The 27,095-nt window shown below is 42.0% G+C and overlaps 1 protein-coding gene across 4 annotated transcripts in view; it reads right to left on the reverse strand.

Moving 5' to 3' along the window:
* Positions 1–27,095, reverse strand: part of LOC110520038 (cadherin-13) — a 606,276-nt gene that overhangs the window by 319,235 nt on the left and 259,946 nt on the right. For 3 of the 4 annotated variants that reach the window (XM_036974547.1, XM_036974537.1, XM_036974544.1), the window contains 2 exons: positions 8,489–8,494; positions 8,116–8,268 (listed from right to left, as the gene is read on the reverse strand). In XM_036974547.1, coding sequence (XP_036830442.1) covers positions 8,116–8,268; positions 8,489–8,494 — 159 coding nt within the window. The remainder of the gene's footprint in view (positions 1–8,115; positions 8,269–8,488; positions 8,495–27,095) is intronic. The other variant, XM_036974542.1, reaches the window with a different exon arrangement.

Consider the following 27,095-nt stretch of genomic DNA (forward strand, 5'->3'; position numbering starts at 1 on the left):
AGCATACAGGTCGCAGTGGTGGGTGGTATAAGGTGCTTTAGTAACAAAACGGATGGTACTGTGATAAACTGCATCCATTTTGCTGAGTAGAGTATTGGAAGCTATTTTGTAGATGACATCGCCGAAGTTGAGGATCGGTAGGATAGTCAGTTTTACTAGGGTAAGTTTGGCGGCGTGAGTGAAGGAGGCTTTGTTGCGAAATAGAAAGCCGACTCTAGATTTGATTTTGGATTGGAGATGTTTGATATGAGTCTGGAAGGAGAGTTTGCAGTCTAGCCAGACACCTAGGTACTTATAGATGTCCACATATTCTAGGTCGGAACCATCCAGGGTGGTGATGCTAGTCGGGCGTGTGGGTGCAGGCAGCGAACGGTTGAAAAGCATGCATTTGGTTTTACTAGCGTTTAAGAGCAGGTGGAGGCCATGGAGTGTTGTATGGCATTGAAGCTCGTTTGGAAGTTAGATAGCACAGTGTCCAAGGAAGGGCCAGAAGTATACAGAATGGTGTCGTCTGCGTAGAGGTGGATCAGGGAATCGCCCGCAGCAAGAGCAACATCATTGATATATACAGAGAAAAGAGTCGGCCCGAGAATTGAACCCTGTGGTACCCCCATAGAGACTGCCAGAGGACCGGACAACATGCCCTCCGATTTGACACACTGAACTCTGTCTGCAAAGTAGTTGGTGAATCAGGCAAGGCAGTCATTAGAAAAACCGAGGCTACTGAGTCTGCCGATAAGAATATGGTGATTGACAGAGTCGAAAGCCTTGGCCAGGTCGATGAAGACGGCTGCACAGTACTGTCTTCTATCAATAGCGGTTATGATATCGTTTAGTACCTTGAGCGTGGCTGAGGTACACCCGTGACCGGCTCGGAAACCAGATTGCACAGCGGAGAAGGTACGGTGGTATTCGAGATGGTCAGTGATCTGTTTGTTGACTTGGCTTTCGAAGACCTTACATAGGCAGGGCAGGATGGATATAGGTCTGTAACAGTTTGGGTCCAGGGTGTCTCCCCCTTTGAATAGGGGGATGACCGTGGCAGCTTTCCAATCCTTGGAGATCTCAGAGGATACGAAGGAGAGGTTGAACAGGCTGGAAATTGGCTTGCGACAATGGCGACGGACAGTTTCAGAAATAGATGGTCCAGACTGTCAAGCTCAGTTGATTTGTATGGGTCCAGGTTTTGCAGCTCTTTCAGAACATCTGCTATCTGGATTTGGGTAAAGGCGAAGCTAGGGAGGCTTGGTCGAGTAGCTGCAGGGGGGGGGGGGGGGGGGGGGGGGGGGGTAGGTTGGAGTAGCCAGGAGGAAGGCATGGCCAGCCTTTGAGAAATGCTTGTTGAAGTTTTCGATTCTCACGGATTTATCGGTGGTGACCGTGTTACTTAGCCTCAGTGCAGTGGGCAGCTGGGAGGAGATGCTCTTGTTCTCCATGGACTTTACAGTGTCCCAGAACTTTTTGGAGTTAGAGCTACAGGATACAAATTTCTGCTTGAAAAGCTGGCCTTTGCTTTCCTGACTGACTGCGTGTATTGGTTCCTGACTTCCCTGAACAGTTGCATATCGCGGGGACTATTCGATGCTATTGCAGTCCGCCACAGGATGTTTTTGTGCTGGCCGAGGGCAGTCTGGTCTGGAGTGAACCAAGGGCTATATCTGTTCTTATTTCTGCATTTTTTGAACTGAGCATGCTTGTCCAAGATGGTAAGGAAGTTACTTTTAAAGAATGACCAGGCATCCTCAACTGATGGGATGAGGTCAATATCCTTCCAGGATACCCGGGCCAGGTCTATTAGAAAGGCCTGCTCGCAGAAGTGTTTTAGGGAGCATTTGACAGTGCTGAGGGTTGGTTGTTTGACCGCGGACCCGTAGCGGATGCATGCAATGAGGCAGTGATCGCTGAGATCCTGATTGAAGACAGCAGAGGTGTATTTGGAGGGCAAGTTAGTCAGGATAATGTCTATTAGGGTGCCCATGTTTACGGATTTAAGGTTGTACCTGGTGGGTTCCTTGATGCTTTGTGTGAGATTGATGGCATCTAGCTTAGATTGTAGGACTGCCGGGGTGTTAAGAATATCCCAGTTTAGGTCACCTAACAGAACAAACTCTGAAGCTAGATGGGGGGCGATCAATTCATAGATGGTGTCCAGGGCACAGCTGGGAGCTGAGGGGGGTCGGTAGCAGGCTGCAACAGTGAGAGACTTATTTCTGGATAGGTACATTTTTAAAATTAGAAGTTCAAACTGTTTGGGCATAGACCTGGAAAGTATGACAGAACTTTGCAGGCTATCTCTGCAGTAGATTGCAACTCCTCCCCCTGTGGAAGTTCTATCTTGACGGAAAGTGTTATAGTTGGGTATGGAAATCTCAGAATTTTTGGTAGCCTTCCTAAGCCAGGATTCAGACACGGCAAGGACATCAGTGTTGGCAGAGTGTGCTAAAGCAATGAGTAAAACAAACTTAGGGAGGAGGCTTCGGATGTTGACATGCATGAAACCAAGGCTTTTTCGATTACAGAAGTCAACAAATGAGGGTGCCTGGGGACATGCAGAGCCTGGGTTTACCTCCACATCACCCGAGGAACAGAGAAGGAGTAGGATGAGGGTGCGGCTAAAGGCTTTCAAAACTGGTCGCCTAGAGCGTTGGGGACAAGGAATAAAAGGAGCAGATTTATGGGCGTGGTAGAATATATTCAGGGCATAATGTGCAGACAGGGGTATGGTGGGGTGTGGGTACAGTGGAGGTAAGCCCAGGCACTGGGCTGTATCTTGTATCTCTGGACATGCTGGTTATAATGGGTGAGGTCACAGCATGTGTAGGAGGTGGGACAAAGGAGGTATCAGAGGTATGAGGAGTGGAACTAGGAGCTCCATTGTAAACTAAAACAATGATAACTAACCTGAACAACAGTATACAAGGCATATTGATATTTGAGAGCGACATACAGCAAGGCATAAAGTAATTGCAGGTCTTGATTGGGAGAGCTAGCTAAAACAACAGGCGAGACAACAACAACTAGTCAGCTAACACAATAACAGCAGGTAAAATGGCGATGACTAGGCAGAGAGGGTCGGATTAGCTACACACAGAGCCTGAGTTCACGGCTGGGGCCGACAGATAAAACATAAATAAACAGAATGGAGTACCGTGATTAATGGACAGTCCAGCAGGCATCAGCTATGTAGCCAAGTGATCATAGTGTCCAGGGGGCAGCAGTAGATGGAACAGGGAAGCCGCCACTACGCTAGCACGCGGGCGACACGACACAGATCATGAGAAAGAAAAAAATCTCTTCCCAACTATTTTGCAATCTATATGGCACAGCTGTCAATTTTTTGGTCTTTAAATGAAAATGGTATATATTTTTATTCATCACAATTCTCCTTAACCAATTTTGGTCTTTAATGCAGGGCTGACATAAGTTCCTTACTTTTTTCCTTTTTTTCCCCCATTTTATTTTAATCAATTCGTATATTTGAGTTTAACCTCAATATTTGTTGTATTATTTGTTCTGTCTTTTCTGGTGGATTAAACTGAAATTGCAACCAACTTTCTATGGCTTGTTTAAAAAATAACAATATTTTGGGGATTATTCCGTTTTCAAATAATAAAGGGAAAAAGGCCATTATATAACATGGGGTGAGACTTTCTTACTAATTTGTAAATAAATCCAGTTTGTTATGTAGAATTATTTATTTCAGTTTTTAGAGGGAGAAATCAAAAGCTCACTGTGTCTATTTTTTGAAAAATGTCAGTCCACAAGTCAAGTGTAATTTCCCCATTGTATTTACCCAAGTTCTCTCTTAACTCCAGGACCATCGATGCAGGACTCTCGTGCCAGAAGAGAGACTCTCAGACTGAAAAAGCCTCCATTAATTTACGAAAAGATAGTCAATTTGTGCCACAGTTTAGACTACAGATAGATAGATCAGTGTTCTAACTCCCCCTTGTGATAGTGTGGTGCCACCATCTACCACTAACAGCCGCGGCATAAGTTCATAACTTTTAAAGGAAGAATATAATGTATATGTATATGTATATAATTATTTGACACATTGGAAAGAATTAACCAAAAAACTGAGCAAACTGGAATGCTATTTGGAAACTGAGCTGCACTTCTCTCAGAATTACAAAACAAATACAATTTTGATAAACTCCCATATCTATTGGTGAAATACCACAGTGTGCCATCACAGCAGAAATATTTGTGAACTGTTGCCACAAGATAAAGGCAACCAGTGAAGAACAAACACATTCTAAATAAAAACACATATTTATGTTTATTTATTTTCCCTTTTGTACTTCAACTATTTTCACATTGTTACAACACTGTACATAGCCATAATATAGCATTTGACATGTCTCTATTCTTTTGAAACTTTAATAAACTTTAAACTTTAATCTTTACTGTTAATTTCTGATTGTTAATTTCACTTTTGTTTATTATCTATTTCACTTGATTTGACAACATAAACATATGTTTCCCATGCCAATATAGCATTTTTAATTGAATTGATAGAGACAGATAGAGAGAAAGACAGAGATAGAGACAGAGAGAGAGTGAGGGGGGATGCTGTGATTACAGTGTGTATAGAGGAGGAATGATTGGAACGAGGACATAGTCCAGTGAGTCCAATATCACACAGAGACCTCTGGCCTGCGTGTGTGTACTGTACAGTACATGTTCTACTATACTTGTGAGTACCAAATGTGTGTGTGTGTGTGTGTGTGTGTGTGTGTGTGTACACAGGTTTTACTATACTGGTGATTACCAAATGTCACCACAAGAATAGTAAACCAACAGCAATTCTGAGAAGTGCCGGTCCTCACATGTAAAATACTATTTTTGGCATAGGGGTTAGGTTTAGGGATAGAATTAATGTTAGAGCTGTGGGTTGGCAGTGCACTACATTGCTGCCTGCCATAAAATGAGGGACATTGTCTGACAGACCAAACAACCTGCACATGTCTTCTATGTCATTGTTTTTATCCATTAAATGATTATGTTTACTCTTGATTGTTGTTCCTACTGATTTCCCGTTTACAATCTTAATTTAATTTTTTTAAATTATGTTAATATAAATGTATCACTTAATCTACATTTGACAATATGTGACTTGTCAGGAAACTAGGCATATGTCTCACATCACTACTTCACAGGAGAGGCATTTGAATGTAAACATACATTTATTTTTATCTAAGTACGTTCTTGGGCAGAATGCCTTCTGGACATGTAAACTTTTATGTGCCTTAATAACAAACATGTATTCCATATTTATATATATATGGCATGAGGACATAGTCCAGTGAGTCTAACCTCAGAGAGACCTCTCTGGCCTGTGTGTGTGTCAGCCTGAATTAGCAGCCATGTAATTATCCCTGATGTGATGCTGTTTCCGGGATTAGCTGGAAATGCAGTAATTTTGCCCAGATACCACAGAATTAGGTAAAGAGTGCTTCATCGTTGAAGCCACTTTGTGTGGGTGTGTGTGTGTATGTTCCTGTCTGTGTGTGTATGTTCCTGTCTGTGTGTGAGAGAATGTATGAGAAAAGTCCTGGGAATCAATTCATGACTCATTTCCAAATTCTGAATACAGTGCCTTGCGAAAGTATTCGGCCCCCTTGAACTTTGCGACCTTTTGCCACATTTCAGGCTTCAAACATAAAGATATAAAACTGTATTTTTTTGTGAAGAATCAACAACAAGTGGGACACAATCATGAAGTGGAACGACATTTATTGGATATTTCAAACTTTTTTAACAAATCAAAAACTGAAAAATTGGGCGTGCAAAATTATTCAGCCCCCTTAAGTTAATACTTTGTAGGGCCACCTTTTGCTGCGATTACAGCTGTAAGTCGCTTGGGGTATGTCTCTATCAGTTTTGCACATCGAGAGACGGAAATTTTTTCCCATTCCTCCTTGCAAAACAGCTCGAGATCAGTGAGGTTTGATGGAGAGCATTTGTGAACAGCAGTTTTCAGTTCTTTCCACAGATTCTCGATTGGATTCAGGTCTGGACTTTGACTTGGCCATTCTAACACCTGGATATGTTCATTTTTGAACCATTCCATTGTAGATTTTGCTTTATGTTTTGGATCATTGTCTTGTTGGAAGACAAATCTCCTTCCCAGTCTCAGGTCTTTTGCAGACTCCATCAGGTTTTCTTCCAGAATGGTCCTGTATTTGGCTCCATCCATCTTCCCATCAATTTTAACTATCTTCCCTGTCCCTGCTGAAGAAAAGAAGGCCAAAACCATGATGCTGCCACCACCATGTTTGACAGTGGGGATGGTGTGTTCAGGGTGTTGCTTTTACGCCAAACATAACGTTTTGCATTGTTGCCAAAAAGTTCAATTTTGGTTTCATCTGACCAGAGCACCTTCTTCCACATGTTTGGTGTGTCTCCCAGGTAGCTTGTGGCAAACTTTAAACTACACTTTTTATGGATATCTTTAAGAAATGGCTTTCTTCTTGCCACTCTTCCATAAAGGCCAGATTTGTGCAATATACGACTGATTGTTGTCCTATGGACAGAGTCTCCCACCTCAGCTGTAGATCTCTGCAGTTCATCCAGAGTGATCATGGGCCTCTTGGCTGCATCTCTGATCAGTCTTCTCCTTGTATGAGCTGAAAGTTTAGAGGGACGGCCAGGTCTTGGTAGATTTGCAGTGGTCTGATACTCCTTCCATTTCAATATTATCGCTTGCACAGTGCTCCTTGGGATGTTTAAAGCTTGGGAAATCTTTTTGTATCCAAATCCGGCTTTAAACTTCTTCACAACAGTATCTCGGACCTGCCTGGTGTGTTCCTTGTTCTTCATGATGCTCTCTGCGCTTTTAACGGACCTCTGAGACTATCACAGTGCAGGTGCATTTATACGGAGACTTGATTACACACAGGTGGATTGTATTTATCATCATTATTCATTTAGGTCAACATTGGATCATTCAGAGATCCTCACTGAACTTCTGGAGAGAGTTTGCTGCACTGAAAGTAAAGGGGCTGAATAATTTTGCACGCCCAATTTTTCAGTTTTTGATTTTTAAAAAAGTTTGAAATATCCAATAAATGTCGTTCCACTTCATGATTGTGTCCCACTTGTTGTTGATTCTTTACAAAAAAATACAGTTGTATATCTCTATGTTTGAATCCTGAAATGTGGCAAAAGGTCGCAAAGTTCAAGGGGGCCGAATACTTTCGCAAGGCACTGTATATTTGTACAGTATATTGGTCTAGCAGACAAAGGGGAGAGAGAGTGTAACTATATGCCATCCTTGTAGTTATGTTTTTTTCTGGATCTACTGTGACTAACAGTACAACAGCCATGCCAGCACAAAGCCTGCAACTAGTAACAACCATGAACAGCACCTTTCAATGTATAACTCAAAACCCACACACAATTCTTTAAACCACTGATACATGACCATCAAACACAGACAACTAGACAGGCAAACAGCCCCTTACACAAACTCATGCAGGTGGACGCAGTCACACTCCTTTATAGAAATCTAAATGTAACTGAAGTGAAATGGCAGCCTTTAATGCGTGCATGATTGCCAGTGGGGAATGAGATTGGCAAATCAGTGTGTGTGTTTACGTGTGTGTGCATGTGTGCTTGTGTGTGTGTCTGTGTGGGCGATCTTTTGTGTGTGCGTGCATGTCTGAGTGTGTAGCTGGGGAGAGCAGAGGAGGGAGATGTAAATGTCAAGTGTTGTGCTTGGCTGTGTCTTATTTGAACCCACCTGGGCCTGCTGACTCCCTCTTCTCCTCTCACTTTCTCAAGGTAATGCTAACCCCAGAGGCACTAGTCTAAACTAGATTCTCACAGTCTCTTTATGACTCTTTTGTCACAAAGCTCCAACCTCTGACGGATAGTGTCAAGTCACCAATAAGAGAATATGAAACAATTTTCACTCAGACAGATTCTGCTAGAAATATACACAGTCTAGATCTGGCATCAAAGTCTGCAGCTGAAACCTAAACACATCTTCTGTGAATTTTCTCTCATTTTATGTTTCAGCCATTTTTGTTGTACATAAACGGATAAGCATCAGCTGATGGAATCAAAATGTCGGTGTTTCTTTCTGCTGCGGTATGGCAGGGTACTCACCATGTAGGAATTGATGGCCTCTCTGTCCAGCTCTTGGCTAACAGACACCTCTCCAGTCAACCTGTTGATGGTGAACACCCCCTTTGGGTCCTGATCTGCACCCGACCCAGTCATATGGAAGATGTGGTCATCCTCCATGCCTGACGACATCACCTGGAGCAACACACAATAAAGTACAACAAGTAGTCATTAGCAAACTGTCAATGCTAAACGATAACTGACTGTATAAATCCAACTAAAAATATGGATTGTGTATTCATTACATATTCAAATAAGGCAAAATCTTCCAAGCAAACGTCCCATTGATGTCAAAACATGAAATATTGAGATGAGAATATGGTTTGGCCAGATGCCTAATCAGATGTGTACTCACAATAAGCTAGCAAAGGCAACAACATCCACAGGTCCCAGCAGGAGAAGGCAGGTTAGAAGCAAAAGAGATCAGAGTATGTTAGATTCACACTGTACTGCACACTCACATAAGGCTACACATGTCAAACACAGACTAGTTTACAGACTGGTCCCAGATCTGTGTGCTGTATAACCAACTCCTATCATTGTTGTGATGCCAAACATCAAAGAAGATGGCAAGATGGCACAAACATATCTGGGACCAGGCCACAATGTCTATACTACAGGAAGATATACAGGTAACTGACAAAATAATGGAACCACTTGATTAAATGAAGGATACAAAGTTTATTGAAAGCAGGTGCTTCCACACAGGTGTGGTTCTCGAGTTAATTATGCATTTAACATCTCATCATGCTTAGGGTTATGTATAAAAATTCTGGGTAGGCCATTATTTTGGATACCATGGCTATGCCCCCATAGGATAACAATGCCCCCATCCACAGTGCATGGCAACGATGTCAGCCATATGCCACTTGAACACTTATGGGAGATCCTAGAGAGGTGCCTGAGACAGTGTTTTCCACCATCAACAAAACACCAAATTTATTGTGGAAGAATTGTGTCACATCCTTCCAAAAGAGTTCCAGACACTTGTAGAATCTATGTCAAGGTGCATTGAAGCTGTTCTGACTCGTGGTGGCCCAATGCTCTATTAAAACCTCCTCGAGTTGATTTCAGCGACCCCACTGAAATCTAATTAGCATAATAAAACGTTCCCATCAAAATCCGTCAGTTTAAACTAGCGATATATTTTTTTTGCAGTGGATGCATCTCAATCCACCACATCTGCGGTAAAAGATGACAGAGCTAGAGCAATGTTTGTCAGACCATAAGACTTTCCGGAAATCGGTCTTTTCACAACATCGTCTGTAGCGTCCGAATGGTTTGGCCGACAAACTATGAGACTCTCACAATGGTGTTCTCCGTTTTGCTCTACAACCCCCCATAAGCATTTTGGAACTTGTCTGGAGTTGATGCAGCCGATCTGACAATTTCTGTCTGTAGCGTCCGTACAGTTTGGGCTACACACTAATATGAGCTCTATGGAAAGGTGAGACTCTCATGAATACGTACATGTCAGTTGTGTTGCTCTAGGATACCCACAGGCCTCCAAAGACATTGTCTGAAGGTCCCCTGGTACCAGTTAAAAAATGAAATACAGTAGTTCCAAAAAGAAGGGGTTAAATATATGTAAAAAATAATAATTAGCTTGACTATCTGTTGTTCCATGTAGTGAATCTGTTATTCAATTTGTTTGTGTGGGCTAATAGCAGTAAAGCCAAATTAAACATTTTAGCAAATCATTTTTTACATTTATTTTTTATACTTTAAGGGCAGATACAGTACATGTACGTATATTAATTTAAAATACATTTATACGGTGTCCTTCAAACCACAAGGAAAACAATGGGTGGTTAGTTAATTTCAAACACAGATTAATGTTCTGCCGATTGACATTTTTCCCAAAATATCCTTGATTTCCTTTATCCCATAGATGCTGTACAATAGAACATGTGTTTTGAGGACAGCGTTATCATTTTTTTTTTTGAGAGAGTGCATGATGTCCATGATGAGAGTCTAATTTAGTTGCTACTCAAGTCACATGGCACACAAAGAAAACACATACAGCACATGTATGTATAGGCACAAGTGTAGTCCTGTGTCTATTTGTGTACAAGGAAGGCAGCATTTCAAGGTCATCTGTTGTTCCTGTATAGACACTGTGCTAATCCGCTGGTGGGGTTTGCTATTTAGAGCCGTTGAAGTCCAGAGCCTTATAGTTCTAAGAGGAAATCCAACTGGGCCAGTGTAATCCCTGCAACAAATCTACAGCTTGTTTCAGCACTTCCCAGTGGAGAAGACAGGGGAGCAATGGATCTGCTGACTTCTACAGGTTTCAGAAATACAAACAATAGATCCGTTTTCAATCAGACTGCCCCCTGGAGTTAGTCTTGGGGGCGATGGATAAAGGGTGTCTTTAAACATGTGTTGGTTTTCAAAGCCGAAATTTACCATTATTTAGGACATTTAAGCAAGCTGCCTTTTTCAGGGTCATGTCCCTTTAATCAAACCATCTCTGATCCCTACCAACACTTTCTTTCAGCACTCCACCACATTGCGGCCCAGTCCAGTGGCTAACCTAAGCCGTATATCTCATAGGGCTGTGAATCATTGATGTTGGCCAGTGTATGCCTCCATCTCCACTACGGACGCAGAAGGAGCCATGCTCCACAGTGGGGGTAAATGGCCCCTCCCCTCTGCCTTCACCTCTCAGGGAGCTAGAAGGTCATGTCTAATGAGAGATTGCTTCAAGCGTTCCTGGGGACTAGTGCTAAAATCCAGCCTTTCTACTCTCACTTGAAAGTGCATCTGGTATGAGGCCAGCATTCTGAGCTAGGCTTCCCCTCTCTCTCTCTCTCTCTCTACCCCCCCCCCCCACTCTCTTTCCACTCCGAGACTGGGCACATTGCACGTTCCACAGGCCCCCACTACTCCCTCTGTTCTCGCACTCTCCCTCTGTGCATCTCGTTTGAAGTAGCAAAACGTCAGACTCTCAACAGTCCCAAGCCACTGGAGTATGTGGGAGAAGAAACTACAGCACCTACTCTTCATTCAGCCTTCATATATTATGTAGTACCCCTCCCTTCCTCCTCCTCCTCCTCCTCCTTCTCCTCCTCCTGTTCCCTCGTGTGGGACGCTACCGTTCTCTAGATAGGCTCTGTAATGGCCTTCGAAGAGTCCCGTGAGATGTTGCTAAGGGAGTGATTCTCTTGTAGAATACCAAGTTTACCCTTTTTTCTCATACACAGTAGCTACACTAAACACACACAGCTAGCAAATGCAATAGATAGAACTGTTTTAAAACAGTTATTAGGTAGGCAGAAAAACCCTGCAGAGTGAGTGTTAAACTGGGTCACATGAAAAAAGAACCCAATATGTAGTCAGAGTTTGCACATGTAACATCTTAATGAAGTAGCTATACAGGCAGTGGGGAAGGTGAGTGACAATGGGGCAATAAGTTGAGATGAATAGCAACAGGAAGTGTCATGAGGAGTTTAAAGGGTGTGTGGAGGGGGAGTGTGATTCTCTGAGCTGCTGCTGTGGCGATTCATTTCACACACATGCACGCACGTGCGCAAAAACACACACACACACACACACACACACACACACACACACACACACACACACACACACCCACACCCAAACCCAATTGGCGCTCTCCATAGTCTTGAGCACCCCTGTGTGGGAGCTCTAGTGGGAGAAGCTCACATATTTCTATCAACACTCTTAACCATTGCAGCAAACATGAAATAGTGCAGGGCTCTTGCTGTAACCTGCTGATGACAGGGGTGTGTGGATCCTCTCTCCATCTCCACACAACACAACAAGAGAAGAGAAGAGGAGGAGGAGGGAGCTCTACACCACTGGAGCACTTTGCAGTAGTCTCCTGATAAGCTCTGGTTGGATGAATGCTAAATCTTTTCAAGTGCAATGTTGTGCATCACGCCAGTCCAAACTCATACGACGGCTTGACTGTACACCTGCCTGTGAGATCTAAAGTATGCTAATGCATGATGGCTCAGTCCACCAGCACTGTAAGACACTTCACTGACTGTAGATGAAATTCTGCCACTTAGAATTTTGGGCAAGGTGAAGTTTCCAGTAGCATGAAAGTCAACAACAACTTGGGGCAAACAAGGCAAATGAGGAAATACAGACAGAGACGTAGAGAGCACTTACACACTCCCAGTCTCAGAGAGTGTCTTTCCGTGTCAGGGAAGAGTGGAGATACAGTCTCTCCAGTGAGCAAACAGATTGCACCAAGATGTTCCCAAGGAGCTCTTTACAGCTATGGAATATATTCAGAACAGAACAGGAGCCACACAATGAGTATCTCTCTGGTTGCATAATAGGGTCATCACTGGCAGGCAGGTGGAGAGATCTTCTGCGGTGCTTCAGATATTCAAACAAAGTAAAAGCAGCAGCTGATAATAGCAATCAGAGGCTAAGAACAGCCTGATTGTCTACCCACTCTGCTGGTAATTAGCAGGAAGTATCTGGAGGGGCCCCTGGTCCCTGGGCCTCCTGGTCCCCCCTGGCCTTTGAGGTGGTGATGAGCCTCGTACTCGTTGCACAATGTCCATCCGCTCACATCAGTGGGGAAACAATGGTACAATTAGTGCCTCTGATTGGCTGTTAAGTCCTCATTAAAGGAAATCAGCCAAGGTGGAGGTGGAGGTGAGGAACTTTCAGGCTAAGATGAAAATGTGACAAAAGACAGTGTTAACTCTTTGCGCAAAGAAAGTTAAAGGTACTGTAAGCTTCAGTAAATTCAGTGAAGTTATTTATATGAAGACACAGGCTGATCCACTCAGTCTGAATTAAGCTGTGTTCTGCACTGCCCTCCAACAGCATATACTGTAGTCTCTGATAGTGAAAGTCCTACTGCTCTCCCTGCAAGGTAACCATCAGAGCATTCACAAGAGAAGAACTCTATGTATGTTAAATAAAACTGGAGGCTTTAATTTGTACATTTCTGTCACACCCTGATCTGTTTCACCTGTCCCTATGCTTGTCTCCACTCCCTCCAAGTGTCACCCATTATCCCCTGGGTATTTATACCTGTGTTTTCTGTCTGTCTGTGCCAGTTTGTCTTGTTTTGTCAAGTCAACCAGCATGTTACTCCGTGCGACTGCTTTTTCCTTTTCTCTGTTTTGCTAGTCCTCACAGTTTTGACCCTTGCCTGCCTTGACTCTGATCCTGCCTGCCTGATCATACTGCCGGCCCTGACCTCAAGCCTGCCTGGTACTCTGTACCTCCTGGACTCTGACCTTGTTATGATCCTTTGTCTGTCCACAACCATTTTCTTGCCTGCCCCTTGGATACCAATCAATATCACAGACTCAAACCATCTGCCTCTCGTGTCTGCATCTGGGTCTTGCCCTGTGCCCTATACATTTCTATCATTCCTTACCATCCTGACCAGCTTCCTTCATTTTCTTCCAGTTCCTTCTATCTTTCACTATTTTTCTCAGTCTTATCTCAATATCACAAATAATCATACCGTTCTGATTGAGATGTTTCTCTGAATGCATTACTGTGAACTCAAAGTTTCAATGTGACCATTAATAGAGTTATCTAGGAAACAAAATATCATACTCATAAAATAGCTCTTAATATGAAGTTGATAGCAGTGGTGTCTTGACGTTGCCCTTTCTGGGTGTAGCTCGTGGCTGATCCCCCCCCCCCCCCCCCTCCACTCTCTCTCCTAAACCCAGGTTTTGTTATCTCAGATCATAAATTCCTGGCAGAGAGAGAACAAAGGACTTCACTTGGCCAAACTCCTAAATCCCCAAAATTAAACAATTACCTCTACTTTTGAGAATGTGGGAAGGGTCCATGAACAGGTGTGACGAGTGTGTTTCATTTGGTGATCTCATGAAGGACAGGAAACACACATAACTGTATCTCCTGAAGTGTACATTTCTCAGCTGTCAGGTTTGGTTTACATCTAAATATTGTGAAACGTATGTGATTAAACATGAAACTAATAGTGAAAAGATGTAATGTGACATTAACATAACATTCTAAATGAGTGTATGGACTTTCATATAAAGATGAACTTGTCAGTGGCCACGCCCACATGAGCATAGACATTACGTTGGCGTCATGGACCGCCCTTTTCTACTGAAACACATAAAACCCACTCCTGATGAAATTCACACCAGACCAAGCAAACCCCGGTTTAAGCTAAGGTTGAAAATGGTTGAATTTCTAAGAACAAAACATGCCGGGTGACACTGGTGTGTGAAGTGGTTTAAACTACAACTCTACCAAAGGACAAGACCATACCACGTGGAGCATTGGCTACACGGCTGGAAATGGTTAAACTCTGAGACTATCGACCACTACAGAATAAGAGCAACTCAGACGTATAATTACTAGTCTTCAGCTAGAAATGATGTAAGTCTAGAACGAGAGTACCGACAACAACCGAAGAACATATTCTATGAGAACGTTTCTGAATGGTAGTCTAAAGTATCCATTCTAATAACCACAAAATACTTTGATCTTCGGGGAAACACAACCAGAGAGACTCTGTTGACTCTCTCCAGCAGACAGACCGGATTCCAACAGAGAAGATAACAACAACTAATGGTCGGAAATAAAATATTTTTATTTTATTTTTAAACAAGCGGTTGTTCATGTAAAGTAGTAGCACTTTCTAGGAGTGTAGTAATCCTCAATGAGTTTCCCACTCTTGAACTGCACACCTCTTTTCTTTTGTCTACCAAGCCGTCATATCGGCTTTGCCCACTAGGGACTTTTTCTTTGTATCATTGTTAGCAACCCAATGTGTAATATTTACTGTTTATGTATTTCTGTGATTTCATTAGTTAATAAATAAATAATGAAGCCAATTTGTATATTGCTGATTCATAATGTATGCTAGGGTTTGTGCAGATAACCAAGCATTTTACGACGTTTGGAACAAGGTAATAATAATACATTAATGAGTGACTAATCGATCAGATATTAAAATATCTGAAGTTATATTCGGAAGATTATAGCTATGTAAATCAACATTTTCCGTGGTGCCCTGACTTCCTAGTTAATTAAGTTTACATGATTAGTTTAATCACGTAATAATAATTTCACATACAGAATTGATTTGATAAAATAACAGTCTTCACATTTAATGATAGTAGACACGACAGTGGTCAGAGCGATAACACCTTTGTTATGCTATAAAGTGCAAGGTGAGTACTCATATATATTACATCTCCCATAAGCCACCACAAGGCCAATGTCTTACTGGGAGTGCAAGCCAGGTAAATCTGCTCTTTATTGCTTTTCCCCTTCTTCAAGCTCATCTCATCAAAATGGATTTCACGTCACTTTGATTCATCTGGGGATCTGTATTAGAGGCTGTGTGAGACTGTTTAGCCTAACATTGGCACTTTTCACCATAATAGTTATGATTAACATGTATAAAAACAGAAGGGAAGGAAGGATTGGATTCCTCCCCTACAGTCATCCTAACACAATTAACACAATCAATTAGACTAAATGAACAAGGCCCCAGGCACCAACCCGGGGGACTGAGCAAACCGCCTGGACAACCACTTCCTGTTCTGCTCTGGAATAGTTCAAATAAATGGTAGCTAACAATAGTTCTAATAAATGGTAGCCAACTACACTCCTAGAAAGAAAGAGAAAGAAATGGAGAGAGAGACTGAAAGATACAGAGAGTGTGTATTAAGAATGAACAAAGTGCTCCTCTATTATTTTGCTGAGTTAGAGCAGGATACTGGTATTATTATTTTGATATTTTATTAGGATCCCTATTAGCTGTAGCAAAAACAGCAGCTACTCTTCCTGGGGTCCACACAAAACATAAAACGTGACACAATACAGAACATTAACACACAACAGCTCAAGGACAGAACTACATACAGTACATAATTTATTTTTACAAAAGGCACACGTAGCCTACATATCAATGCTGCAATACACACAAACTATCTAGGTCAAATAAGGCTGAGACGTTGTGCCATGAGGTGTTGCTTTATCTGTTTTTTTTTATATGAGATGGATCGGAGTTCCATGCAATAAGGGCTTCATATATTACCGAATGCTTTCTTGGTGCCTGTGAAAAGACCCCTGGTGGCATGTCTGGTGGGGTAAGTGTGTGTGTCAGAGCTGTGTGTAAGTTGACGATGCAAACAAGTTGGGATTTTCAACACAATGTTTCATATAAAAAGAAGAAGTGACTCAACTCTTAACCAAGAGAGACTGGCATGCATAGTATTTATATCAGCCCACTGATTACAATAAAGAGCAAGACGTGCCGCTCTGTTCTGGGCCAGCTGCAGCTTAACCAGGTCGTTCCTTGCTGCACTCGACCACACGACTGGACAATAATCAAGATAAGACAAAACTATAGCCTGCAAGTCTTGCAGACAGGCCGCTCCCCATCTTTACAACATTTGAATCTACGTTTTGACCATGACAGTTTACAATCTAAGGTAACGCCTTGTAATTTAGTCTCCTCAACTTGTTGAACAGCCACTCCATTCAGTACCAGATTCAGCAGGTCTAGAACTTAGGGAATGATTTGTACCAAATACACTGCTCTTAGTTTTAGAGATGTTCAGGACCAGTTTATTACTGGCCACCCATTCCAAAACATACTGCAACTATTTGTTAAGGTATTCAGTGACTTTATTAGCTGTGGTTGCTAAATCATTTATTGTTGAATCATCAGCATAAATTAACACACACGATCGGTTTAATGTCCGTGGCAGGTCATTGGTAAAAAAATAGAAAATAGTGCCTAAAGAGCTGCCCTGCGGTACACCACACTTTACATGTTTGCCATTAAAGAATCTTCAATTAAATAAAACCCTTTGAGTTCTATTAAATAGCTCTGAATCCACGATAAGGCAGAGGTTGAAAAGCCATACCATATACAAAACCATTCAAAAGTTTGGGGTCACATAGAAATATCCTTGTTTTTGAAAAAAAAAAATTGAATTAAAATAACATCAAATTGATCAGAAAAACAGTGTAAACATGATTAATGTTGTAAATGACTATTGTAGCTGGAAACTGCTGATGTTTTATGGAATATCTACATAGGCGTACAGAGGCCCATTATCAGCAACCATCGCTCCTGTGTTCGCTGTGTTAGCTAATCCAAGTTTATCATTTTAAAAGGCTAATTGATCATTAGAAAACCTTTTTTGCAAATATGTTAGCACAGCTGGAATCTGTTGTTCTGATTAAAGAAGCAATAAAACTGTCCATCTTTTGAGTATCTGGAGAATCAGCATTTGTGGGTTCGATTACAGGCTTAAAATGGCCAGAAACAAAGGACTTTCTTCTGAAACTCGTCAGTCTGATGTTGTTCTGAGAAACGAAGGCTATTCCATGTGAGAAATTGCCAAGAAACTGAAGATCTGGTACAACGCTGTGTACTACTCCCTTCACAGAACAGCTCAAACTGGCACTAACCAGAATAGATAGAGGAGTGGGATGCCCCGGTGCACAACTGGGCAAGAGGACAAGTACATAAGAGTGCCTAGTTTGAGAAACAGACTCCTCAAATGTCAGCTTCATTAAATAGTACCCGCAAAACACCAGTCTCACCACCATGCTGAACAGTACAGCTCCCACAATCTTCTTATTATGAATTTGTTTCAACCAATCATTAGTCATTTGTGTCTGTGCAGTACATGTTGAGTGCCCTTCTCTATAAGAATGCTGAAAGTATGTTGTTCATTTGTTTACATGGAAATAGCATTGTATTTGGTCAAGAACAAAAAAATGCTAAGTGCTGGCAGGAAGCTTATAGGTCTGCTTTTAGAACCAGTAAAGGCCTCTTTATTACTCTTGGGCAGCGGAATTACGTTTGCTTCCCTCCAGGCCTGAGGACAAATACTTTCCTCTAGGCTCAGTTAAAGATATAACAGACAGAAGGGGCTATAAAGTCAACTACCATCTTCAGTAGCTTTCCATCAAATTTGTTATGCCAGGAGGTTTGTCATTATTGATCGATAACAAAATAAAATCCACCTCTCCGACGCAAAATTGAAACTTGCAATGTTTTTCTTTCATTTTTTTGTTTGTTGCATGAATACGATGGCTAACTGTTTGATGTTGGCATTTCCTTGCCCACTTTGCCAATGAAGTAATCATAAAAATAATTAGCAATATCAAATGGTTTTGTGATGAACAAGCCATCTGATTCAATGACATTTTTTTTTTCCATCATTCATTATATCATTGATCTTGGCTTCATAATAGAGTTTATTCTTCTTTTTGTTGATTTTAGTCACATAATTTCTCAATTTGCAGTAAGTCAATCAGTCAGATGTTTAGCCAGACCTATTAGCCACTCCTTTTGCTCCATCTCTTTCGACCATACAGTTTTTTAATTCCTCATTAATCCATGAAATTTAACAGTTCTAACAATCAGTTTCTTAACAGGTGCATGTTGTTCAATAATTAGAAGAAGCAATTTCATAAATTAATAAAGTGCAGCATCTGGATGCTCCTTATTAATCAGTCCAACAAAATGTTTTAACATCATCCACATAAATCACAGCAAAATATTTTGTATGATCTCTTACATAATATTTTAAGCCCAGCTTTTGGAACTTTCCTGGATATAGCCACTATATTGTGATCACTGCATACAATAGGTACGGATATAGCTTTAGAACAAATTTCTGAAGTTTTAATAAAAATGTGATTGAATCATGTGGATGAACTTGTTCCTGTAGTGTTTGTAAAAAACCTGGTAGGTTTATTAATAACCTGAACATGATTACAGGCACTGGTTACAGTGAGAAGCTTCCTCTTGAGCGGACAGCTTTGATGAAAAGCAGTCAATATTCAGATTCCCAAGAAAGTAGACCTCTCTGTTTACATACACCATCAAGAAATTCACATATTATTTAGATACTCCCCTAAAGAAAAGGCTTTCGATGTGCCAAGTCAACCTGCAAACACAACACTTCAATAACACTAATCTTCTCTAAGCATTACAGGGATATGGCTCTGAGTATATACAGCAACACCTCCCCCATAAGCATTTCTGTCTCTTCTATAGATGTTGTATCTTTGTACTTCTACTGCTGTATCATCAAATTAATTATCTAAGTGAGTCTCACAAATGGCTTATATATGAATGTTATCGGATGTTAGCAAGTTATTGATTTCATGAACCTTATTTCTAAGGCTACATATATTAATATGGGCTATTTTCAGCCCTTTCCTGGGTATCTTATCAGAGATAGACATAATATGGAAAAGAGCAAACAAAGCAAGAGAAAAAATATACATTTTAGCAGTCCATTAATCACTTGGTGTGTGTGCTGCGTGGTTGAATCTACGAACCCATAGGCTTGGATCTCTCATCCCTTCCAGGATTCTGGGAGGGAAGGAGGGTGGACAATGAGCCTGTCATAGCAGATGTAAGCAATGTCCTCACGTGCTCTAGAAGCTTTCACGGCTGGGATAAGTTCTTTCCTCTTCTGGCTCACAGCTTTAGGATAGTCCTCATTGAGGAAGATATACCTTCCTCTCAAGTTCTTAGCTCTTTCCAGAACAGCTACCTTGTCCTTGAACCTCAGGAATATGACCACTATTGGCCTGGGCCTGTCACCTGGGCCGGTGGTGGGTTTTCCAGTCCTGTGGGCGCGCTCCACCTCAATATTCCTGTGGTCCATCTTACATTTCTGAGAGATAATTTCACTCAGACCGTCCAGGTTTCATGTGGAGATTCTGCAATTCCGTCCACAGCACATTATTCCGCCTTGATTGTCCCTAGAGATAGTCTGAATTAACCATCATTGTTATCATGGATTCACACACAAAACTGATGTCCTCTCTCAATGACATACAGATTGCTGTCATCTTACCATTCTTTTTAAACTCATCGAGCTGAACCTGGGAGATCTGCAAACTGTTTTTCAGGTCCTGGACCTCACTGGTCAGGTCATCCATTCCTTTATTAGTTTAGTCCACCAGTATCTGGACAAAACACTTGAAGCTATTTGTTGTTGTAACAACTGCTTGTAGAACTATTTTTGTTTGTTTAAAAGATCCTTCACCTGGGATAGAGAGACACCACTGTCCTCAACGGTACTCCCGCCATCTTTGGTCTTTGTCATGGTAGCTAAATCAAATAAAATAAAATACAATACATACACATGTTTAGCAGATGTCATTCCGGGTGTTGCAAAATGCATGTGTTTCGTTTGTAGCTCCAACAGTGCAGTAATATCTAACAATTCACAACAATACACACAACCTAAAAGTAAAGAATGGAATTAAGGAATATATAAATATTAGGATGAGCAATGTCGGCATGGCATAGACTAAAATACAGTAGAATAGAATACAGTATATACTGTACATATGAGATGAGTAAAGCAAAAATATGCAAACAATATTAAAGTGACTAGTGTTCCATTATTAAAGTGGCCAGTATATTCAAGTCTATGTATATGGGGCAGCAGCCTTGAAGGTGCAGGGCTATTTAACAGTCTGATGGCCTTGAGATAGAGCTATTTTTCAGTCTCTCGGTCCCAGCTTTGATGCATCTGCCTGCCTTCTGGATGATAGTGGGGTGAACAGGCAGAGGCTTGGGTGATTGTTGTCCTTAATGATCTTCTTGGCCTTCTTGTGACATCGGGTGCTTTAGGTGTCCTGGAGGGCAGGTAGTTTGCCCCCGGTGATGCATTGGGCAGACCGCATCACCCTCTGGAGAGAACTGCGGTTGCGGGCGGTGCGTTGCCGTACCAGGCCGTGATACAGCCTGACAGGATTCTCTCAATTGTGCATCTGTAAAAGTATGTGAGGTATTTATGTGCCAAAACAAATTTCTTCAGCCTCCTGAGGTTGAAGAAGCGCTGTTGCACCTTTTTCTCCACACTGTCTGAGTGGGTGGACCATTTCAGTTTGCCAGTGATGTGTACGCCGAGGAACTTGAAGCTTGCCAACTGCTCCACTGCAGTCCCGTCGATGTGAATAGGGACGTGCTCCCTCTGCTGTTTCCTGAAGTCCACGATCAGCTCCTTTGTTTTGTCTACATTGAGTGAGAGGTTATTTTCCTGGCACCACAGAGGGAGAGGTGTTGTTTCCTACCTTCCCCACCTGGGGGTGGCAAATCAGGAAATCCAGGACTCAGTTGTACACGGTGGGGTTCAGATCCAGGGCCCCGAGCTTGGAGGATACTACGGAGTTGAATGCTGAGCTATAGTGAATGAACAGCATTCTAATATACAGCTGAAGTCAGAAGTTTACATACACCTTAGCCAACTACATTTAAACTCAGATTTTCACAATTCCTGACATTTAAACCTAGTAAAAATCTCCTGTCTTGGGTCAGTTAGGATCACCACTTTATTTTAAGAATGTGAAATGTCAGAATAATAGTAGAGAGAATTATTTATTTCAGCTCTTCTTTCTTTCATCACATTCCCAGTGGGTCAGAAGTTAACATACACTCAATTAGTATTCGGTAGCATTGCCTTGAAATTGTTTAACTTGGGTCAAACGTTTCGGGTATCCTTCCACAAGCTTCCCACAATAAGTTGGGTGAATTTTGGTCCATTACTCCTGGCAGAGCTGGTGTAACTGAGTCAGGTTTGTAGGCCTCCTTGCTCACACACGCTTTTTCAGTTCTGCCCACACATTTTCAATAGGATTGAGGTTAGAGCTTTGTGATGGCCACTCAAATACCTTGACTTTGTTGTCCTTAAGCTATTTTTCCACAACTTTGGACGTATGCTTGGGGTCATTGTCCATTTGGAAGACCTATTTGCGACCAAGCTTTAACTTCCTGACTGATGCCTTGAGATGTTGCTTCAAAGAATTCACATACTTTTCCATTCCTCATGATGCCATCTATTTTGTGAAGTGAACCAGTCCCTCCAGCAGAAAATCACAACATGATGCTGACACCCCAACAACATGATGCTGCCACCCCCGTAATTCACGGTTGGGATGGTGTTCTTCGGCTTGCAAGCTTACCCCTTTTTCCTCCAAACATAACGATGGTCATTATGGCCAAACTGTTCTATTTTTGTTTCATCAAACCAGTGGACATTTCTCAAAAAAATACAATCATTGTCCCCATGTGCAGTTGCAAACCGTAGTCTGGCTTTTTTATTGTGCTTTTGGAGCAGTGGCTTTTTCCTTGCTGAGCGGCCTTTCAGGTTATATCGATATAGGACTTGTTTTTACTGTGGATATAGGTACTTTTGTACCTGTTTCCTCCAGCATCTTCACAAGGTCCTTTGCTGTTGTTCTGGGATTGATTTGCACTTTTGAACCAAAGCACGTTCATCTCTAGGAGACAGAACGTGTCTCCTTCCTGAGCGTTATGACGACTGTGTGGTCGCATGGTGTTTATACTGGCATACTCTTGTTTGTACAGATGAACATTTGGATTTCCCATTCAGGCATTTGGAAATTGCTCCCAAGGATGAACCAGACTTGTGGAAGACTTGTGGAAGTCTACAATTATTTTTCTGGGGTCTTGGCTGATTTTTTTTGATTTTCCCATGATGCCAAGCAAAAGTCACTGAGTTTGAAGGTAAGGTTTGAAATACATCCACAGGAACACCTACAATTGACTCAAATTATGTCAATTTGCCTATCAGAAGCTTCTAAAGCCATGACATAATTTTCTGCAGGACCCACCACCATCAGCAACTTCTCTCACTCCTCTTTGCCATACTCTGTTCCTTAAAGGCACAGTCAACTTAGTGTATGTAAACTTCTGACCCACTGGAATTGTGATACAGTGAGTTATAAGTGAAATAGGGATGCCGTCTGGGCTGGCAGCCTTACGAGGGTTAACACACTTAAAATGTCTAGCACACATCAGCCACGGAGAAGGAGAGCCCACAGTCCTTGGTAGTGGGCCGCATCGGTGGCACTGTGTTATCCTCAAAGCGTGTGAAGAAGCTGTTTAGCTGTCCGGAATCAAGACAACGGTACCATTTTTACCTACCTCATCCCCATACTGTTTTTATTTAGTTTCTGTTCTGCTCTTTTGCACATCAATATCTCTACCTGTACATGACCATCTGATCATTTATCACTCCAGTGTTAATCTGCAAAATTGTAATTATTCGCCTACCTCCTTATGCCTTTTGCACACAATGTATATAGACTCTCCTTTTTTCTACTGTATTATTGACTTGTTAATTGTTTACTCCATGTGTAACTCTGTGTTGTCTGTTCACACTGCTATGCTTTATCTTGGCCAGGTCGCAGTTGCAAATGAGAACTTGTTCTCAACTAGCCTACCTGGTTAAATAAAGGTGAAATAAAAAAATTAAAATCTGCGATGTGCCTGGTTTTCCCTTTGTAGTTCGTGATTGTATATAGACCCTGCCACATACAGTGGGGACAACAAGTATTTGATACACTGCCGATTTTGCAGGTTTTTCTACATACAAAGCATGTAGAGGTCTGTAATTTTTACCATAGGTACACTTCAACTGTGAGAGACGGAATCTAAAACAAAAACCCAGAAAATCACATTGTATGATTTTTAAGTAATTAATTTGCATTTTATTGCATGACATAAGTATTTGATCACCTACCAACCAATAAGAATTCCGGCTCTCACAGACCTGTTAGTTTTTCTTTAAGAAGCCATCCTGTTCTCCACTCATTACCTGTATTAACTGCACCTGTTTGAACTTGTTACCTGTATAAAATACACCTGTCCACACACTCAACCTCTCCACAATGGCCAAGACCAGAGAGCTGTGTAAGAACATCATGGATAAAATTGTAGACCTGCACAAGGCTGGGATGGGCTACAGGACAATAGGAAAGCAGCTTGGTGAGAAGGCAACAACTGTTGGCGCAATTATTAGAAAATGGAAGAAGTTCAAGATGACGGTCAATCACCCTCGGTCTGGGGCTCCATGCAAGAGCTCACCTCGTGGGCCATCAATGATCATGAGGAAGGTGAGGGATCAGTCCAGAACTACACTGCAGGACGTGGTCAATGACCTGAAGAGAGCTGGGACCACAGTCTCAAAGAAAACCATTAGTAACACACTACGCCGTCATGGATTAAAATCCTGCAGCGCACGCAAGGTCCCCCTGCTCAACCCAGCGCATGTCCAGGCCCGTCTGAAGTTTGCCAATGACCATCTGGATGATCCAGAGGAGGAATGGGAGAAGGTCATGTGGTCTGATGAGACAAAAATAGAGCTTTTTGGTCTAAATTCCACTCGCCGTGTTTGGAGGAAGAAGAATGATGAGTACAACCCCAAGAACACCATCCCAACCATGAAGCATGAAGGTGGAAACATCATTCTTTGGGGATGCTTTTCTGCAAAGGGGACAGGACGACTGCACCGTATTGAGGGGAGGATGGATGGGGCCATGTATCGCGAGATCTTGGCCAACAACCTCCTTCCCTCAGTAAGAGCATTGAAGATGGGTCGTGGCTGGGTCTTCCAGCATGACAACGACCCGAAACACATAGCCAAGGCAACTAAGGAGTGGCTCCGTAAGAAGCATCTCAAGGTCCTGGAGTGGCCTAGCCAGTCTCCAGACCTGAACCCAATAGAAAATCTTTGGAGTGAGCTGAAAGTCTGTTTTGCCCAGCGACAGCCCCGAAACCTGAAGGATCTGGAGAAGGTCTGTAAAATGGGCCAAAATCCCTGCTGCAGTGTGTGCAAACCTGGTCAAGAACTACAGGAAACGTATGATCTCTGTAATCTCTGTTTCTGTACCAAATATTAAGTTCTGCTTTTCTGATGTATCAAATACTTATGTCATGCAATAAAATGCAAATTAATTACTTAAAAATCATACAATGTGATTTTCTGGATTTTTGTGTACCTATGATACAAATTACAGACCTCTACATGCTTTGTAAATAGGAAAACCTGCAAAATCGGCAGTGTATCAAATATTTGTTCTCCCCACTGTACATCACGTCTGAACCATTGAATTGCGACTCCACTTTGTCTCTATACTGACGTTTTGTCTATTTGATTGCCTTACTGAAGGCATAACTACACTGTTTGTAATTGGCCATATTCCCAGTACCTTGCCACGGTTAAATGGGGTGGTTCTCGCTTTCAGTTTTGCACAAATGCTGTCATCTGTTAGAGCTGTGTCACATTGCTATATGGCTTGTGTATGTAAGCTGTCATGTTTTCTCTCAATGGCCATGTATTGTAGCAGTAGGAAATGCACTTGGAGCTGGAGGTGGGAGACGGTCAACAGAGTTTGAGAAGCTTACAGGTGGCAGGGAAAGTTTACTGAGTTAAAGAGTATAAGTGGCATTTTGAGTGATTAATAAAAGAGAGAGAGCGAGAGAGGGGAAAGTGAAAAAAAGAGTGAGAGCCCAAGCTAGCAAGTGATTGAGAAAAAAGTGGGCCCAGCTAACAATTCTAAGGAAAGAGAAAGTTTTTGTAATGTTTCCCTAACGTTTGAGTGACCAGTGACCAACATTTTATCTAATCTATGTTAGCAAAACACTTTTTAGCATGTCTTGGTATTACATGATGACCAAACCAGACGTGCGCCATCACGTGCATGTTGATTTTGTACCCCCACACCAGACACGATAAGGACACGCAGGTTGAAATATCAAAACAAACTCTGAACCAATTATATTAATTTGGGGACAGGTCGAAAAGCATTAAACATTTATGGCAATTTAGCTAGCTAGCTTGCTGTTGCTAGCTAATATGTCCTGGGATGTAAACATTGGGTTGTTATTTTACCTGAAATGCGCAAGGTCCTCTACTTTGACAATCCACAGGTAAAATGGCAAACCAAATTCCTTTCTCGTCATCTCTCCCCCTTCCTCAGGCTGCTGTTTTACTTCTTTGGACTTTATGTGGCGGTTGGAAACCAACTTTACGGTGAATTACTACAACCGACTGGAGTGTGGACATCAGCTCATCTTTCAATCATGCTCCTAAACACCAGTGATGAGAACACATATGCTCCTAAAAACCAATGAGGTGATGGGAGAGGCCGGACTTGCAGCGCGTTGAACATCACAAATAGAACCTATTTCTATTTTAGTGGCCACGAAGACGCTCGCTGAGGCGCTCGAGCAGTGTGGGTGCAATGATTGAATAACATGTATGTGTATATTTATTTTGCAACGCTCGAGCACGCCATGCGAGCGGTGTGGTCAGCATGCCAGAGTTCCCTTAAGGTCAAACAGACCATACCCAGAACGCGGTTACCATGTTCTCAGAATATATAATATCAATGTTTTAGGCACGTTTCATGGGATGTTGCAGGACCAATCATGTGTTCAGTTTTCTGAGGGTGAGGAGAATATTCCATCAACCAAACACACACAGAACATGGTTGCCATGTTCTCAGAATATAAGATATTAATGAATGTTCCTTGCACAATACAGGAACAATACTATGAACATATGCTATTCAGGTTCTCCTGATATGAAATAGCTACAGTAGTCCTGGAACGCCAGGGGGAGAACATATGATAGACCCTATATCAAATCCATTCCCTTTCCCAGGCTCACCCTCATAGGGGCAACACATGGGAAATCAATGGCTACCATGATGGTGGTGAGGAGGATAAGGAGGAGAAGCTGTATCCATTTTGAAAATAAATAGTGCCTGTTCTCCGATGTATAGCTGCCATCAGATAAAATAGCATAACTATGGTGAGAAGGTGAGCGCAGGGAAAGAGAGAGAGAGAGAGCGAGATAGAGAAAGGCTTGGTAGTGGGAACATTCCCAGCACAGTCTTACTGAGCTTCTTCATAAGATTGTAACATAATCTCTCTATGGAGCGATGACTACTCCAAATCAGGAGCATGTCAACCCTCATCTCGTTCTGCCATCAGTGGAGGCACATCACTGATGCATGACATACAAGGATCATGCAATATACTGTAACACTGAAATGAATCTTGTACGGACAGAAAATAAAGGATACTGTGTGTCTGTATCTACCGTATGCAATCAGTAAGTGCCTGAAGAAAACAATTCCAAGGTGTATGTTTTCTTTTCAACTAATTTAAC

Source organism: Oncorhynchus mykiss, chromosome 1 (genome assembly GCF_013265735.2).
Source record: "Oncorhynchus mykiss isolate Arlee chromosome 1, USDA_OmykA_1.1, whole genome shotgun sequence".
NCBI lineage: Eukaryota > Metazoa > Chordata > Actinopteri > Salmoniformes > Salmonidae > Oncorhynchus > Oncorhynchus mykiss.